A 19243-nucleotide genomic window follows, 5' to 3' on the forward strand; every position below is an offset into this window, starting at 1 on the left:
GCTCAGGCCTCGGCGCGAGAGTGAAACTCGATCCAGGCCTTTACAATCAGTGCACCTCCATTGAAAGGCGGTAAGATAGTAACCTTCAGCTGCGGAATGGAGCGAAGCTGACAGCGGCTCTCCCTGAAATGAAGAAAGAAATGTTTACGCGAGGGCCACGTTACAAACTTCCATTTTTCCGCGGCAGCCCATTAGAAATGGCAGCGTACCAAATGCCGCAACAAGCTGAGGAATGCGAGCGCATCCGGAATTTGGAATTTCGTAATAGGCCTTTTGTCTGTTTGACTTTGTGGTTGATTTTCTGCTGTTGAAGCCAAGAGACGAACACATTGTTTTGCGAGGGAATACCCATATATATATATATATTCTTTCTTTCTCCCTCTCTTTTTTTCCTTTCTGTGCTGTGCTGAAAAAGCCAGCCGGTCTCTGGAGTGTGTGCTGTAGAAGAAGTGAAGTGAATTGCCACCCCTCCCCCACTTCTTTCTGTCACCTTCATTCAAATGTATTTCTCAGAAGTCTTTGGACGGGGAAAGGAAAGGAGAGCTAATTCGTCAATGATCTTCTCTCTAATCCCCCGTTTCTCTCTCCCTCTCTGCCTGAAGGCGTTCAAGTAATGCAACCCTCCCCCACCACACCCTGAAGTACAGGCTCTCTCACACACACACACTCTCGCACACTCACAAGCGCAGTGTCTGCTTCAACATGTCCAGAGGGAGAAGATAAATGGAGTAGGGGAGTTTGTAGTCGGGCTGGTGTCGATGTCCTGGGAGGCCCGTGCTTTTGCAGGAACACTTGCTAGAAGCTAAAGTGGTGATTATAGGACCGGGGCAAGGTGTGGCGAGACAGGGCGGTGTCTGGGCTTTTGTCTCCGGCTGGGAGGAGTGACTAGAGCTGCTAGGAGGAGTCAAGCTCGAGCAGGAGTCACGCCGGCCGAGAGCAGACTGGCTTAGTTGAGAGAGTGACTGAGAGAGTGACTGACTGAGTGTGGGATGGTGGGTGGACTATACCATGCTGGAATACAGAGGATGGTACAAGGACTTCACAGCAGGTTACACGACTCTACCTACAGTGGAATAGCTTTCCTGGGAATTGTAACATGGCTGGATTACAACTAAGAAGGAGCTTTTAACTTGGATAACAACTTGGATACCTTTTAAACTTTCAACAAGCCTTGTTTTGGGAATACTACTACTTCTTTTTCTGGTGTTTTCCCTGATTGCCCAAGCCTACGTTTTAAGGTTTTAAGTTTTTAAGTTTCGCAACCTTTGGTTAAATCAAATCCTTTTGGAGATACTCCTTCCCTTTTTTTTCATGGATATTTTTTCACCAAGGCTGTGAGTGTGTTTCAGCTGGGCTTGACTGCAGAGCACTGCTGTAATATGGGACACTTTGTTGCTCTACTGGACTGGAAAGACAGGCCATGGCTCCCATTCCTAGCGGTTCTGATAAGTATGTTGTGATTGTGCTATTGCTTGTGAAAGCAGACCCCAGCTTTGAACAGATTGCATGTGGTAGCTTGCAGGGAACTAACGTAAGATGTTTTTTTGTTTGTTTGTTTGTTTGTTTATGGTCTTCTGCTCATTCTGCGGCCTCAAATAACACCGGGCCGCCTTTGTGCTTGTCCCTTTTTATGGCGGTTTGATATGAGGAATTTTATGGTGCTGAAGATTTATAAACCCATTTATGCTTTGGCTAGCTTTTGCTTCAGAGACTTTGTGGTCTGATTTTGGCCAAGTAGCTCACTTTTTTTTTCTTCTCACAGTCCTAGCCAGGATATGAGCAAAGGTATTGTATATAGAGAGTAATTGATTAAGCACCTGGTCTTAGATGGTTTATCTTGGGAGCTTGGGATTTAGAAATCAATGCTGTCTCTGTGTAAAATATGCTATTGAACAGGCAGTCGTACACTGTCCAACATCCATGAGCAACCAGAGGCTCGTATGAATCTTCATTAAGCGTGGCCTGTTGTGCCCCTTTGTTTTACTCAGCATAATCTGAATGTGCGTTCATCTTATTAACTGGAAGTGGATTAATCAATTTTTTTATCCTCTTATGTGTTCAATCCCTTTTCATGCCACTTTCTCTGCTATGTAAGCAGAATCGACAATGTTTTCAGTGTATATGTAGGAACTTTATAAAGCGTAAAGTGTTCAGGGTTTCCAAACCATCAATATTTATTGACCTTTAACAGCATTTGATTGTTAACATTTTAAACTACCACTTAATTTGTCTAACACAAAACGTCTTGTTTTCTTCTTTTTGCAGTTGCAGGTAAGGTTTCCGTCAACAGCTCCGATGCCCTCCCCAGTGACCCCGCTGCTAGCGCCACCTCCAGCCCTCCAGATATATACCTCCCAGCCAGCTTCAAGCTTTCAAACACCCAACTGGCCTTCTTCCTCAAAGAGAGCCGAGCCCCAGCCAGGGGTGGCTCCGGAGGCCACCCACTGCAGCACTCAGAAAGCTTTGTTGTCTTTCAGACCAAGGAGTTACCCTCAGTCAACATCTCCCTGGGCCCTTTCACCCAGGATCAGACCCTTTCCAAAGACCTTTTGCAGCCATCCAGTCCTTTGGACATCCCTGGTCGGCTAACCGTCAACTGGAAAGTTCGGGCTTTCATTGTGCAGTCCAGGGTGTTTGCGAACAACCCGATCGTCCAGGTGCTGTTTTACATCGCAGGTCGTGACTGGGACGACTTTAAGGTCCAGGACAAGCTGCCTTGCGTAAGGCTGCACGCCTTCCGAGATGTTCGGGAGATCAAGACCTCTTGCAGGCTCCAGGGAAATCTGGCTCAGTGCTTGGCTCAACTGGACCTTCCTTCCACCTGGTTCAACGTCAATGTAGCCCCTTTGGGTCGGAGAAAGTCCTCCGTGTCTGACGGTCTGGAGATGACTGGGGAGACCCTTCAGGTGGAGCTTTACTACACCCTCCATGATCCGGATAGCAAAGGGGAGTGTGGGGAAAGTTACAGCAGAAGAGGAGGAGGAGGATCTAGGGGCGAGGGCTCGTCCCAACAACCTCTACTTAGGATAGGGAGCATCAGCCTGTACCAGCCCAGCCAAGAGCAACTGGTGGTGGACAAGCAACTAGACAAGAACCTCTTCTTAAGGCTGCCTGACAAGCCGTTGAAGCCTGGCGAGATTCTCAGCATCTTGCTGTTCTTGGTGCCAAACTCAACAGTGGAGCAGTTCACACTCAAGTAAGTCCCTGCATTGTTCTTATATTGCTCTAAGGTGTTTCATGCTGGAAAAAAAGATCATTAGCGCAAGAGTTGTGAACATATTGGACGTGCTGAGAGCCACATGCAATGGTGACAATGTTGTTCTATCTGGTAAATACAAGATAAACATAAACACAAACTGAATTCCTGGTGATTTCTACTGCATGGATGAATGCCTTTTTCCTAGGCATCTCAACAGAACAGTATATAAAGCCCACGCAAACTTCTTTTCTTCTTTTTTATTCTTTAGAAGGTATAAAAAAAATGGATTCCATATAAACATGTAAGCATATAAACAGTGCGAGGCGTACATCACGGAGGATCTCGATAAGTCTGCAGTGCTGCAGTGTCAGGTATTAAGAGGAAGCGAGGAAGATTCCGCTTTTCAAAGTATAGACATAATGGGTATTAATTGACATCTGCCGGAATTAAATTCCTCAGGAACTGACCCAATTCTTGTCGAATTAGAGCTTAGGGGATTCGAGGCATGACTTCACTTGCCTGGCCTGTATATCTCCCGTTCGTTTTCTTTTTTTTTTTTCTTTTCTGCCGTCAGCATAATGGGGAGATTTAGGGTTCCTGTGAAGGAAAATGATTATTTAAATCCCTGAAAGCAGCACAAAATGAGCTTTTTCCCCCTGATGAGATGAGTGAAATGGAAGGGGAGGAGGAGTATGATATTAGCTGCTCTCCCAGGCATGTCTACGGAACGCTCCGTAAACACAGCCCCTCAAACATCCACCGAATCCACCACCCCCTACCCCTCCCCCCAAACCCCCACATTCGCCGTAATGGAAACTCACAGACTTCAATTTAGGAATTCACCGTGAATTAATTAGGCTTCGATAACTCATTAAGCCTGACAGGAGCAGGCTGTGCCGTGATTTATGCAAGCAAAGATAGTTCATTAGTATTATCTGTCAGAGAAGTATGTGGATTAAGGTGCGTGTGACCCACCGTGTGTGTGAGAGTGTGGGTGTAAGAGGGTCAGCATATGTGTGAGTGTCACTTCATATCTAACAGAAAATGCTTTTGCTTCTAGAATTCAGGGTACAGGGTATAAAGATAGCAGCTTTACAGTAGCAATAACAGTAGTTCCACATAAATGTACCTACAGTATATTATTAGCAGAATAAGATATATAAAATATTAATATGACCCAACACAAGCGCTGGGTATAGTAGCATAACTCATACTCAGATATAAGAACTGTTATGTATGTAAAAAGTGGAGTTGAGAGTTGTGTTGTTCCCACTAATAGTCTAATCTAATCTGATCTGATTTTATGAAATAAAATATGTCACTTCTGCATATTTCCTGATTATACAGCTCTGGAAAAAAATAAGAGACCACTTAAAAATAATGAGTTTCTTTGTTTTTACCAAATTGAAAACCTCTGGAATATAATCAAGAGGAAGATGGATGATCACAAGCCATCAAACCAAACTGAACTGCTTTAAATTTTGCACCAGGAGTGGCATAAAGTTATCCAAAAGCAGTGTGTAAGACTGGTGGAGGAGAACATGCCAAGATGGAAGAAAACTGTGATAAAAAAACAGGGTTGTTCCACCAAATATTGATTTCTGAACTCTTAAAACTTTATGAATATGAACCTGTTTTCTTTGCATTGTTTGAGGTCTAAAAGCTCTGCATCTTTTTTTTGTTATTAATTCAGCCATTTCTCTTTTTTTGCAAATAAATGCTCAAAATGACAATATTTGTAGTTGGAATTTGGGAGAAATGTTGTCCGTAGTTTATAGAATAAAACAACAATGTTTATTTTACTCAAACATATACCTATAAATAAGCAAAATCAGATAAACTGAATCAGAAACTCAGAAACTGAAGTGGTCTCTTAATTTTTTTTTTTCCAGAGCTGTATATTATAATAACATTTAGATCAAAAAGTTCGTTTTCAACACTCTTTTTTTTTCCAAGTTTAAGAAGTTAAGGAGTGTCTGTGTGTGAGCGTTCACTGTGGAGCTCCGCCTCACTCTACCTCCAGCCTTATTATGTCACATGATCACTGTCTGCAGTGTAAAGAGCTTACTTTGTTTCTGTGTGCAGGTAATCCAGTATGAGTTTGCTGTTATTTAAGGCATTATCACTGTAATTATAGTGAAAAACTACTATCGCAATAACAATAAATGATAAATGATCAATTTGATGCATCATACAACCCTAATCATTAGTTAGATTTTTGTTTTCCTGTTACAGAGTATTGTGCTGTAAAAGCCTGCCAGTCACAAACTAGAACACATCCAATCACCTCTAACAACATAAGTATGAAAGTAAACACAAAGACAAAAGTAATGAATAACCATATAACTCCAGTCTAGTAAAAACAAGTTTGCTTCTCTCACTGGTGTATTTTATGTAAATTAAAAGATGACACCCATTAAATCTATTCATAGGTTATGTAACAAAGTTAATTGACTAAATGCCACCTACCTCTGCATCGCATTCTGTTTAATTTAAGTTTTAACACATGGAATGCTTCACAGAATCACAGAAGACGATTACAAGAGCAGAGTGTGAAATTATACATTGTGAACTATACATTGAGATCAAAGGTAAAAGAGAGACATTCTTAGTATATGAAAGCCAATTACAGACTAGAATGAAGAAGCTCTCAAATAGAGTCTCATATTAGGAACAAAAGCATTTAAGTAGATTAATATGTACAGTACCATTAAACATATTTAATATATTAAATATTAGACGTGTGCTGTACTTATTTTAAACTAAACACAAGCGAGAATTATTTCAGTTAACTTTTGATGTGCCTATCAGAGATACACTAACAGAAATGACTGGTTTATACTTAAAAGAATATGAAAAGGTGTATGTTTATTTGACCTATACTTGTTAAAAAGTATAGCTAAGCATTTTAACTTAGTCTTAAGTGTCTTGAGCACATTTTATTATATATATTTTTTATTTTATTATATTTTATTAGAAAGTTTTATTATATTTTATTACTTTTCCAGCTAGTTACAAAAGGAACTTTTACACTACTCTCATCCCTACCAGACGCATATTATATTATATATATAGTTTTGTTCATTTTACTCCAACATTGGATACACAGAGTGTATTATAAATGTTGTGCAGCCCCACTACACTGTACTTAAGTACAGTTAAATATTTACTATTTCAAACATATATAAGAAATAATACCTAAACACACAACTAGTAGTATATGTTTAAAATGCATTCATTTTAAACATAAATTCAAAGTAGCTAAAAACTTTTTTAAATTAAAATTTGAGCAAGAAGTATTCAAATCATACACTTAAGACGTGAGCTGAAAAACTTCTTTTAATTCAAATTTACTTAAGAAAATTAAATTTAAGTATATATATATATTTTTAGAGCGAGCAATTCAAGAGTCAAGAGATTAACTTCACCTCATTACCTGAACTTGGCCTAGGGACTGCTTTTATATTCAGAGCAGCTTTCAGTTCTTAGAAATGCAAATTGGCTAGTTGTTAAGCTCAGACCAGGCAAGCAAGACAGAGAGGTCTGACTTCAATTGGGAGCTTTGTTTCCTGAGAGAATTCAAGCCAACTGTGTAAAATAATAATAATAAAAAGAATGAAATGAAAGAAAGAAAATTAAGAGAATAACTCTTTATTGCTTATTGCTTAATAAAAGTAGCTAAGAATGATTTTAATACCTTTTTTTTATGTTTCTCTAAAGATTGCTATAGAATGCATTTCTGGAGCAGTTTAAGCAGGTTGTTCTTTAAAGTATAAATGATAATTTACTTCTATGCATTCTAGTAATGAAACGCAATAAAAGCCCTAACCTGTTATGCTTCTATAAAAAATATGAAAGTGTTGTCATCACACATTCATTTTTTGTTTATATATGAAATAATTCCATATTGTGGCAACACTCTAAGTGCACACATGCCATGGTCACTTAGGACGTTTTCACACCAGCACTGTTTGGTCCGGTTAAAAAGAACTCTGGTCCGTTTGTAACTTCAGTTCTGCGGTTCAATTGAGCAGGTGTTGAAACATTAATCGCACTCGGGAGCGGATCAAAAGAACTCTGAAGCGTAATCCGGTCTCGATCCGACCCAGCTATTAAATATAGTTAATTTATTTGTGCTTGAGCAGTTTAAACTGATATATTAGGCAGATAACGCTGATTACCACAGCTATGAACAAACGCTGTGTTCATGGACGCTCGGTCTGTGCTGCGTTCACTGCTCACAGCCATGCAACTACGTTTACTATGTGTACTGTGTAGGGGTGGGCAATATTATATCGTATACAATATATCGTGACACAGAAATATCATGATATTAAAAATCCATATCGTGATAATAGGGCTGTTCTGTGTTAAAAGTAGTCTATTATTTACTGTAAAGCTTTAAGTGTATTTATTGTATAATTGTTTTAGTTTGCAGTTTAGATGCATGCACTAAATATTCTGCAATATTATTTGCTGCGTTATATTATTTTATGCAATATTATTTACTTTGCCACATTATGATTATACTGTTATACTATATTCCTGAAATGAATGAATTATTTTAGTTTTCCTATATCGCCAAGTATATCGTTATCGCAAAAATACCCAGAAATATCGTGATATTATTTTAGAGCCATATCGCTGTGCATAGTACTGTGCATCTGTGCTGCACGTCCAAACACTGTGTTTGAAAGTGCAGCGCTTCAGAGTTCAGTGTTAAAGCACAGATATACGTGCTGGAAAACACAGAATCTTCTCGCTACATTTACTTTTGTTTCGTATATTTATATTTACTCCCACGCCAGACAGCTCTAACCAATCAGAGGAGACAATGTGCTTGCGTGTTTTATTGGGATTATTTAGGTTTGTGCCTGTGTGAAACCAAACCAAACCAAACAAAGGGAGAAAACGCTTAAAGTAAACTAAATCATCAACTGATTCAGACCAGAGAAATGAACTACAGGTGTGAAAACACCCTTAGTTCTGTAAATCTGCTTTCTATATACCAAGGAATGTATGTTAAAGAGCGTTATGTTCAGTTTATTTAATATAAAGTAAGAATAAACCAAAGTTCTGTTTGAACTTGAATAAAAAGTAGCTGAAAATCAACCGTAAGCCCCAAAAGCTTGATGGTGCAGTGCAGCTGACCTGCTTGACTCCTGGACCCTGAGCTTTGGTCCAAAGCAGGCCTGTTCGTTTGCCCTGCGATCAAAGTGTGGAGTGTAAATCTCCCTGACCGCACACTTTTTTATGTGCTCATATTGGAGTCTTTGTGTGCCCGGGGTCCGGCGTGCTGGCATTAATCCTCCGCGGAGTGACCAAGGAGCAATAAAAGCTCCATCAGAGAAAGAGAGAGGGAAGATGAAAAAGTCCCGAGTCTAGAAGTCTGTGCCAGGCGACTCGATGGGGATGCGAATTAAACACTGCTGCGAGCGAGAGGTTGAGGGGCAACCGCCAAAACCCCCCCCCCAAAAAAAAAAGAAAAAGAAAAGAAAAAAAAATATTAAAGATGTAATAAAGAAAATCTTTAAATATGAATTAAGCTGAGCCCAGTGGGTCTCCATCCACTGCTGCTGCTTTTTATTCTCACTTTCTGTCAGACTTGTGAAGTCCTCCACTGTTTGCTTCTGCTTTGCCTGGGCTTATATCTTAGACAGAGGGAGAATTACAGACTTGTACAGGCCTAGAATTACCTGTCTTTTTAGCTGTGCTTGCTTTTTGTACGCACGATAAGGCTGTCACTATTAGGGACTGAGCTCACTACTAGATTATTAGGTAGTCTACTGATTATTATCATTATTTTTAAGGCAATTTAATGAAAATAACAGGGAAGACATTCCTTCCCTTCCTCAACTGTAAAAGCGAACAAGGAAACTGAATCACAATCACAAAAAATGGATCATAATCACTATGTGACAAATAGAACATTTTGAAATATGTATCCATAAAGCACAGTTTCAAGCTCCAATTTTCCTGTAATATAGATTAAAAAAATAAATAAATAAACTGAAACTGAAGTAGAAACATTTTAGAAATTTACTCAGAATCTCTACATAATTTAATTGCTTTTTAACCCCTTAACAGGCAGGAGGTTTTCTGCCTTCTCAGTTTCTGATATCCCAAGCCTATATCTTTCGAATTTCTATTCAAGCATTGCATAAAAGGTATTAAGTAAATCTGCAACTTTCAAAATATAATGAATACAAATCATAAAATTGTCACTTTTCTAAAATTCTGAATTTTGAAATCAATATTTTACTGAATGCAAATCAGTCATTTCATGTCTTCCAAACTTTTCATTCATTACAATTGTGTCATTTCTATTCTTATTTTTAAACATGGAGAATTTAGGATTAATTCTTGTTACTGATTTGAAATTCTTAAAGATTAAGAGTACAGAATATACAGGTTAATTCCCCAAGTGTTCTTTAGGAGTCTTTAAAACCCTCAAAGTTTTCTAAATTGTAACTTAATATACTGTAGAGAAAAATGGATTTGTTTCAGCTACACTTGCAGCCTGTATAGAGGCCAAGGCCTGTTAAGGGAATTTAAAGAGTTTTTTGTTTAAACAAGTGAATAAATTGGTTTGATGCAAAATGTAAGTTGGAGAAAAATCTGAATTGAAGAAAAAGCCTGAAAATAATGAGCTATAACACACAAACTATTACATAAAAACTTTTTTAAAGAATGTTACAGTCCAAAAGTGTAAGTCTAGGTAGCTCTATTGTCATTGCTTCAGTGTGTACTGTTTTCTAGTGTATAAATGCAATAAGTACAAATATTTATCAGTAATTCAGCTTAGAACAGCATTATTTTAGACACATATTCTTGTATACTTCTCTTTGTTAAAATGTTCTACAGAAAGACTCATTTGAATCAGAATCTCACATTTAATATGTAAGTGGTTAGGCAGCTTATTTGCATACTCCAGGCTTTTGTGATCTATGTAAGTATAATGAAGCCAGTATCATGGTACTGATTAAAACATATGTACTGTGCTCACTGGTCAATACAGATCCTTCATTAGAGAGAGTGTGAGTGAGTGAGTGAATGTGTATAGAGAGGGTAAGCCTGGTGTATAGGAGTAATATATTTTGCTCTTTATTGTTTGATTTAGATTCATAGGCATGAGTGAATGTATTCTCACACGTGCAGCTGATGTGCTGCTCTCTGTGTCTCAGATGTTGGGTTACCATGGAAATATGATCATGACAGTAGTGTGTAGTCCCGCAGATGTAGATGTTGCTTTCTTCTTCTTCTTTCCTTTTTTTTTTTTTCATTTGAAGACACAATTAATTACTCACACGATGAAGGAGTGAAGTCTTTTCTCTGCTCTAAAGGAAGTTGAGGTGTTGCATGGAGCAGCACAGCCGGATTTCAGGAAAAGGACCCAAAACATCTAGATTACAGACAAATATGACTAGATTAATACTACAGTGTGCTGTGTGTGTGTTGTGCACCGTGAAGGACGTTCTGAAGTACTGTACAGACCACACAAGAAGAGTTTGACTAGCTGATATCTACTTGTTTCCAGTGGTTTATGGGACATTCCAGGATTTTGGTACACTTCAGGGGTGGTCACTTCTGAAAGTATCACTTCTGAAGGTATCAAAGCAGTTTTTTAAATTAGATTCTGCAATATATTTGGTAACTTACAGTAACAGGGTTGCGAGTAACAGGGTTGCAAATCTAGGCTAAGTTGTGGTTTAACCCAGGAACAGATGCTAACTGTAAAATGTAGCTATGTTTACAAGATCAAGGACAAACATAGTTATATAAGTATATAAAGAAAAATATGAGTAACATATTTGGGGAAAAAACTTGAAAATTGTTAGAGCACTTACTCTTGGTCTTGCCATGTGGGCAGAAAATGTCCTTGTGATGTAACTTCCTTTGTGCCAGTAGACAAATATTTTTAACTCTTTCTCTGCCAGGTAAAATTAGGCTACATTTCTAGATTGTATTCAGGGTCTTTCACTTTGAAATAGCTTTCTATAACATAGCAGGTGAGAAATGCAGCATACTCCAGCTGCAATCTTTAAAATGTAGCTGGTATAAAATAGATAAAAACAGTTGTGGTTCAAGTTATTTTGATGCGTTTCTGTTGATCTGTTCATCTTGAAATTTGACACTATGTTTGGAGCAACTTCCAAAGACGCTATGTCTCAAAGTGAAAACAACATAGCAAACATAGAGATACAAGGTTTTTTTTGTGTGACATTGACAAAAGCTTAAATTTCATGATCTGGCAAACTTGGCATGATCTGGCAAACCTGTAATTGATTACTGATGTGAAGGATTAGGGCACTGTAATGTAAAGAGACTCACAACAGTATAATTAAATTTATATTTTATTGTTCTAATTATCTATCTCTTTGTTTTAGTGTTTTACATTTTAGCCTGGCTGCATATTCCTTTATTCTGGATTTTTTTTATTTTATTTCTTCTTAATTAAATCTGGTATTGTTTGCTTGTTTTTAAAATCATACCCTTTTAATTTTGTTAAAGCTTGGCTGCGTTGAAAATGAGGGTTGCCCTTGATTGATTGAAAAATAAAATGTGTTTGCTAGCAAATGTGAATCTTATCAACATGGAATCAGCACAAATTACACAAATTGGTTCAATATTTGTTGAGTTTGTAAAATGATTTGACCAGAGTTTGCGAATTTAATGGATTTTCTTAAAAAAGAAAATCTTAAATTATTTTTATTCTCCATTCCACTGTTGCATCCATGTCGTCTGGATCTCAGAACTAATAGACTAATGTTTATATCCTCCACTTGACTTTATGGCTTTTTTAATTTAAGGTACACCCACCATATAAGTGCACATCTGTAGTTGTTAAGTTGCGGCTGTCGCCCATCTGTTGCTGCACATATATAAAAGCAGATATTACCAGATATGACCGGATATGGTTTGGGTGGTGGATGCTTCTCAACAAGAGCAGGCAGACTGCTGGCAGAGTGGCGTGGGTACTGTGTGTGTGTGTGTGTGTGTGTTCCACTGGTAGAGTGCATCAGGCACAGCTGTGTTTCTGTCCTATCTATTTAGAAACACCTACACTGGACAATTAGAGATCAAAGCTCATCTTTCTCCACACTTTCCTGCTATTGGTCATGCTCTATTTTGCAGGGACCCCACCTCCCTTTATTCCGATTGGCCGTTTGACTGCTCAGTGGGGGTCCGTTCCGCCTCTGACCCCAACAGCCCGGCTTTCAGATCTTTATCGCCGCTACCCCATTTTCTTTCCCTTTTATTCCCTCTGTCTGTTCTTTCATTGTGCGCTCCACCTGTAAACACACCTCTAAATGCATGCCCTCTGCTTGGGTTATTTATGTAGGAGAAACCTGACAGGAAAAACCATTTAACAGTGGACAATGAGAAGACCAGATATCCATTACTGAGGCCTTGGACACATAAGCTGCTCTCACACACACACACACACACACACACACACTCACACAGCCAAACACACACACACACAGATATACAAAAGGAAAGAAATAAAACAGGCCGTTCTTTCACAGCTGGCTTCTTTTTCTACCTGCGTATTTCTTGTGCTTTATTATTCCAGTGTCGCATTTCCGACACTGCTTCAGTAAGATAAAGGTGAAGTAAAGCTAAAAAAAGTGCCCTCTAACATTTAGGAACCTTCTAATCTTAAATTTTAAATGCAGCTTGACATTTTCCCTTATCCGAAGGAGTACGCACTCTCTTATCCTCGCAGCAGCAAAAACCTGGCGATTTCCAGCCGCTCAGATTTCAGCAATCGCTCCCCATCAGCCTTCATTACACGTCCTCGGGTAAGCGCCGCGCTTTTCTTTTCTACGCTTCTTCCAGCTCCAAGTTGCATCCTTTCTGTATTCACGGATGTACTTAAGGGAATACTCGAAGGAAGCGTTTTTTTTCACCCGACTCTCGACGCGCCGCATCTGTAACATCGGTCGATGAACACAGACAATAATTCCCCTGTGAAAACGCATTGACTTTGAAGCCCACTTACAATACAGCCAGTGCTGTAATCAAGCCTGTGTTACAGATGCAGCTGAGAGAGATAAGATTGACGAATGCTGGGGAATTCCTGTAACTGTCCTTTTTATTTGACCTGTAGACAGCCTGCCTGTACTGCAGGCTTTAGTTTTTTGTCACGATTGAGGAACAGAGTGAAGCAGAGTTAGGTGAGGGTTCTGTACCAGAGAGAGGGAATCCTCAGCAGCCACCTGTTTTTCTTTTTTATTTTCTGCATCGTTTCTATATAGTTTCTATATAGATTCTGTCCTGTGTATACCTAATTTTTATCTTGTTTCTAGCTTATTTCTATCTTTTTTCTACTTTTTCTACCTCATTTTTACCTTGTTTATAGCTTATTTCTGTTTTTTTTTTACTTTGTTTCTACCTCATTTATATTTTGTTTCTACTTTTTTTTTTACCTTTTTTCTAACTTATTTCTACCTTGATTCTACCTTGTTCCTATCTTTTTTCCTCCCTCATTTCTAACTTGATTCTACCTTATTCCTATCTTGTTTTTACTTAATTTCTACATTGTTTCCTCCTAATTTCTCTCTTGTTCCTATGTCTTACCTTATTTCTACCTTGTTTCTAGCTCATTCTTGTTTCTACCTTTTTTACCTCATACCTTCCTTGTTTTTACCTAATTTCTACCTTGTTGTAGCCCATTTCTATATTGTTTCTACTTTTTCTACCTCATATCTACCTTCTTTTGTCGTTCAGTTTCTAATTTTTTTTTCCACATTTTTCTATCACATTTGTATTTTGTTTCTACCTTGCTTCTAACTTGTTTCTACATTATTTCTACCTCATTTAGTTTTTATTTTACTTTTTCTGCATAATTTTTACCTTGTTCCACCTAATTTCTACCTTGTTTTACCTAATTAAAAACAACAACTTTATTTTACATAATTCCTATCTTGTTTCTTTTTTTTAGTTAAATTCCCCCTTGTTTCTACCTCATTTCTATGTTTATTTTCTACTTTTTCACCCAATTTCTACCTTGTTTCTACCTCATTTATATCTTGTTTCTATCTCAGTTTTACCTTGTTTCTACATAATTTCCATCTTGTTTCCTTGTAGACTCTATTTTGTGTCTACCTCTTTTCTTCCTTGTTTCTACTTATTTCTAGCTCATTTCTATTTTATTTCTGGATTGTTTCTACCTCATTTCTACCAGTCATGCCTGAATTCTTTTGTTATCCTCAGTAGATACTGTTTTACCTTGTTTTTACCTCATTTCTACTCATTTCTATTTTCTTCTAATTTCTGTCCTTTTGGTAGTTTGACACTGCAATTTAATACTTTTATTTATTAATTCAATTTTGTTAACATGTCTTAGTGCTGCAGGTTGGGTATAGGGACTGGTAATAGTAAAGATCCAGGACAAGACAAAACAACACAACATGGCAACATTCACCATTTGTGTTGGACACAGATGGAATTTGACCTTTAACCCGTTCTTGCAGTGAAAACACCCGTTGACAGACAGTGAGACAGTGAATGACTGTGACGGCCAACAGAGGCTGCTTAGCAAAACTGAGTATTAAACACGTTCAACACACTAAAATTCCATTGATTGTCATTATTAAACCAAAGCTCTAACCCCTTAACCCCCACTTCTCTATAAAACATACCTGGCTCTGCTCTATTCTCAACCCACTGGATCAGATTAACTCATCCGTGATTTTTTTAGTTATTTAAGGTTTAAAGGTATTTATCATTGGAAACACAATAGTGGGCTAGCATTGAGTCGATACCATAGTATACTAAACAACTCCATTTTCTCCTGATAGACAGATGTCTTCTCTCCAAGGAGTGTATCATTACAGCAAATTGGAGTCTCGCAGTTCCGTTTCGTCAAAGTCAATTGCCTTATTTTGCTACAATACTGAAGATTTCTTCTGAGACTTTATTTATTTATCCTTATATTCTGATTTGAGCTGCATGCCTTGCTCTTAAACACACTGCTTTATCACCTTCCCTTCCGTATTATTTTGAGACACATGTCTAAATTGACCTTGTGGATTTATCTCTGCGCACGCTAACAAAAGGCTGGGAGGGGAGGGGAGCCGAGGAGAAGGAAGCTGTTTAGTTCCGCCACCCGATACTGTTTCAAACACACAGCCGTGGGCGTTCGGCTGGGGTTTCCCCACACGTACTTTTTCAGCTTGTAATGATATACCGGGCGACGTGTGTGTGCGCTGCTCAAATGGCCGTCAACACCTGCGGAGAAGTCTCAATAACAAGCCTGTGTGAACGCCGCGGCTGGAGGCGGTCGCCGGGGTGTTTATTGCTGCGGCGGTAAGCAGGGGTGTTGCATGTTAGGATTTAGCCTTTGATATACGAGCCTTGTTTTGTGTATTATTTAATAATTATTATTATAGATTTTTTTTTTGCTTTTTCTTTCAAGTGTAAAGGTATCCTACTGTTAAGACAACTCCATCCTGTTGTTGCTTAAAATTCTGCCAAAAACGAGTTTTGCTGAATTTGTGCCGATTCTCTGTTCTCTTCTCTAAGGTTTTCCAGGGCTTTGCTAATTGCTAATTAAGGAAATCTGAAAACATTGCCTGCTTAAAAACAAACAGAATGAAGCCAATTAGACGGAAACCAAATGCTGGCTACCTTCTGTTCCAGTTTGAGATGTTCCACTGCACCTCTACCTTTTGCTAACATTTTTAACGAATCATAATTCTTTAAAAATAAGAAAAAATCTGTATTAGTGGTACTTATTGGTGTTCTTTGTGGTCCATCTCTTATTTGTCCATTTCTTTTTGAATGCTCAGTGTGTATGTGACTGTGAACTATTCGGGAGTGGATTTTTATTTTTTTCATTTTATTACTAGGGGTGTCACGATTTCGATATTTCACCAAATGGCGCAGCACACTGTAGCTTAAAGAGCAGCCCTTTCTCTTCTTAAAGAAAAACTTGAAAATATAAAAATAACAGTTATTTTGTCTAGCCTCAAATATGTTAATAGTTTTGGTACCATAAGGAGCATCTTTCTCTCAGATAAAGTTAATAATATATCTTTGTTAAAGAAAAAAACTTGTCATTCTCAGGGACCGAAAAAGTCTTAAAGTCTTTTTATAGAGTTCGGTTTGTTAAGGCTCTAATTGTTCTATTATTTTTTACATGACTGTTCCTGTATTTTTTTTTTTATTATTTATTTTGTTATGTGCACACTGCTGCTACCAAAAAAAGCCACTAGATGGCAGTGCAAATATATCTTAGTTAAATTATTTAAATTTGACCATTAGTGCCTAATGTGGTGTATTACAGATCACTTGTATCACTTTGCATCACTTATATCAAGCCCACCTTTTGAAATAAGACATTGTAAGTTTGATGAATCAAACCAATGACTGATCATAGACTAATCTAAAACTGGCATAGGCCTCTCTGCTGTAAAAAAAAAGAAAGAAAATCGAGAATCGAATCGAACCGTGACCCTAAAATCGGAAATAAAATCGAATCGAGGATTTAGAGAATCGTGACACCCCTATTTATTACTATCTTTTTATTGCATTTATCTTTATACTTTTAAATATACTGCCTTAAAATTGATGTGAATAATGCAAAATACTGGAAAAAGGAATATATATAGAATTGTATTTGTATTATATTATATTGTACTATGTAAAATAAATAAATAAGAAGTTCAAAAAATAAAGAAAAGAAAAAGGAAAAAGTCTAGAATGTTGCGCTAGAATGTTAATACAGTACAATACAGTACAGTGCAGGAAGGTAACTGACATTATTATTATTAGCTTGTTTGTTATCAGCTTCAAAGGAACTGAAGTGTAAGCCGCTGACCTCCACACTTCAGCCACTGTCCCGTTTTATCCTCCTCATCATAAATGAACTGGAACGTCCTTGGCCGTCTTGTAAGCTTTTTTTCTAAAGCTCCTTTGAACTTCAACGATCAACAATCCCAAGTTCTTTCATCCAGTTAGTCCCACTGTATAAAATTAGCATTAAAATAAGGTGGTTTCTGTGTTGTCGATTATATTGACCACAGATCAACTATTCATGAGCTGTTGTGCTACTGGAGGCTGGGAAGGCAATGCCAGTCCTAGTTTTTTTATAGAGCCTAAAACAAAGTAAAGCAAAATCTGGCTTAGTTGGGAGCTGCATCTACATCTCATGCCAAAAGTAAAAAAAATAATTAAAGGTTAAACTTGCAGATAAAATGTAATGTAAATGTAACAATTGTTAATTTACTTGTTTTTTTTCTGCAAGATACAAGTTAATAATTTACTTTAAAATGTAACTAATGATCGACAGAAGAAAAGTCTCATGGCATACCTCATAGGTACCGTAGTATAAGGCGCACTATTAGTAAATGTCTTTTTTTCTGGTCTATTTTCCTACATAAGGCGTATTATGCAACACTAGTAAGGAGCAGGGGAGTCGCCATGTTTTCCTTCTAAAACTAAGGGGTTAAGTAAAGCTAAGCTGGATGTTAATCTACACAGATTTCTCTCCTAAAAACTGTTTATTTGATTAAGTAAAGTGTTTCCTTTTATTTACATTAAGCTTAGATTTTCAGATTTCCACTAAGGCTGGGTGCAGTTGCATTAGCATTAGCAGCTAACTGCTATCTCTAGCCGTGATTAGCGGCTAATTCCACCTAACAGCACTACACTAAGGAACCCTGAGTGTTCCAGCAATCCAGGGCAGTAAGTACTAGCGGTCCGTCCCACGTAGCTTGTTTTTACACAGTAAACACACAGACTACAGTCTTTATATGCTCACCTCTGAATAGCAAAAGAGCTAGGGTGGTTAGCGGGTAATGCTAATGCTGCTCCAGCAGTGCTAGCCGGGGTTAGCAGCACACTACAGGCCAATAATACTTACCTCTGAACGACGAAAGAGCTAGTGCTTACTGCGGTTTGTGCTTAATGCTAATGCTGCTCCTGCATTGCTAGCCGGGGTTAGCAGCACACTACAGGCCAATAATACTTACCTCTGAACGACGAAAGAGCTAGTGCTTACTGCGGTTTGTGCTTAATGCTAATGCTGCTCCTGCATTGCTAGCCGGGGTTAGCAGCACACTACAGGCCAATAATACTCACCTCTGAATGAAGAAAATGTTAGTACTGTTAGCAGGTAATGCTAATGCTCCTCCAGCAGTGCTAGCCGAGGTGAGAAGCGGGCAGCAGGCTTTGGTTCAGTTTCCGGCTGGGGAACTTGTTTCCTACAGGTTGTCTGGTTTCCTCCCACAGTCCAAAGACATGCTGTTTAGGTGAATAGGAGGTGTTTGAATTTGTGAATGAACGAATGAATGAATAAATAATAACCTGTGGATCTGTCTTTAGTAGCAAAACAATGGTTATTCTTGAACTGTAGCTCTGTTTAGATTGAGGTCACTGGTTGCTCCTTTGAAATGATTTTGTATAACTATGAATTCACTCTACATCACAAATATTGCTAGTCAGAAACAAAAAGTTAACCCCAATCATGAAAACCCAGATCATGAAGCTTCCTCCACCATGCTTCACATTTGGAGTGAGACTTTTCTGTTGCTGTGAGCTGTTTTTTTTGTTTGTTTGTTTGTTTTCTTTCTTTCAAACATTGTTTTTGTTGTTTTTGTGGTTGTTTTGTGAATTCATTCTTATTGCATTTCATATTGCCCCTCAATATGTCAGATTTTAGGTGCTTTATCAGCCGCCGCAACATCAGCCAATATATCGGCCTGTATATATCTGGTTCTTTCTGCTTGACTTGCTCTGACTCCGCAAAGTTGTTTATTGCCACGCTTTTGCTCTTGCGTTCCTGAGTAAATCGATAAAGCCCATGCTTCTCCCGCTGCCCTGCTCGCTGAGTCCTGAAGCCGTTTGCGGCAGCACCCTTGCGTTATACCTTTCACATACCCTGAGCTCTTTTTGTCAATATCACTCCCGAGAGAATTCACCGGACTACAAAAAGAGAGGAGACCTTAAAGTACCGATTGTGAAACCCAATTCAGCTCTATTTTCTATTGTTTAATGGGAACTCTGACCATCGGCAATGTCGCACTCAACCATCCG

General features: G+C 38.2%; 1 protein-coding gene across 2 annotated transcripts in view; it reads left to right on the top strand.

Moving 5' to 3' along the window:
• Nucleotides 1–684: 684 nt before the first annotated feature.
• Nucleotides 685–19243, top strand: part of tmem132e (transmembrane protein 132E) — a 160646-nt gene continuing 142087 nt past the window's right edge. For both annotated transcript variants that reach the window (XM_049475808.1, XM_049475812.1), the window contains exons 1-2: nucleotides 685–1449; nucleotides 2266–3196. In XM_049475808.1, the coding sequence (XP_049331765.1) occupies nucleotides 1380–1449; nucleotides 2266–3196 (1001 nt within the window). In that variant the 5' untranslated portion in view covers nucleotides 685–1379. The remainder of the gene's footprint in view (nucleotides 1450–2265; nucleotides 3197–19243) is intronic.

Source organism: Astyanax mexicanus, chromosome 1 (assembly GCF_023375975.1).
Source record: "Astyanax mexicanus isolate ESR-SI-001 chromosome 1, AstMex3_surface, whole genome shotgun sequence".
Classification (NCBI taxonomy): Eukaryota; Metazoa; Chordata; class Actinopteri; order Characiformes; family Acestrorhamphidae; genus Astyanax; species Astyanax mexicanus.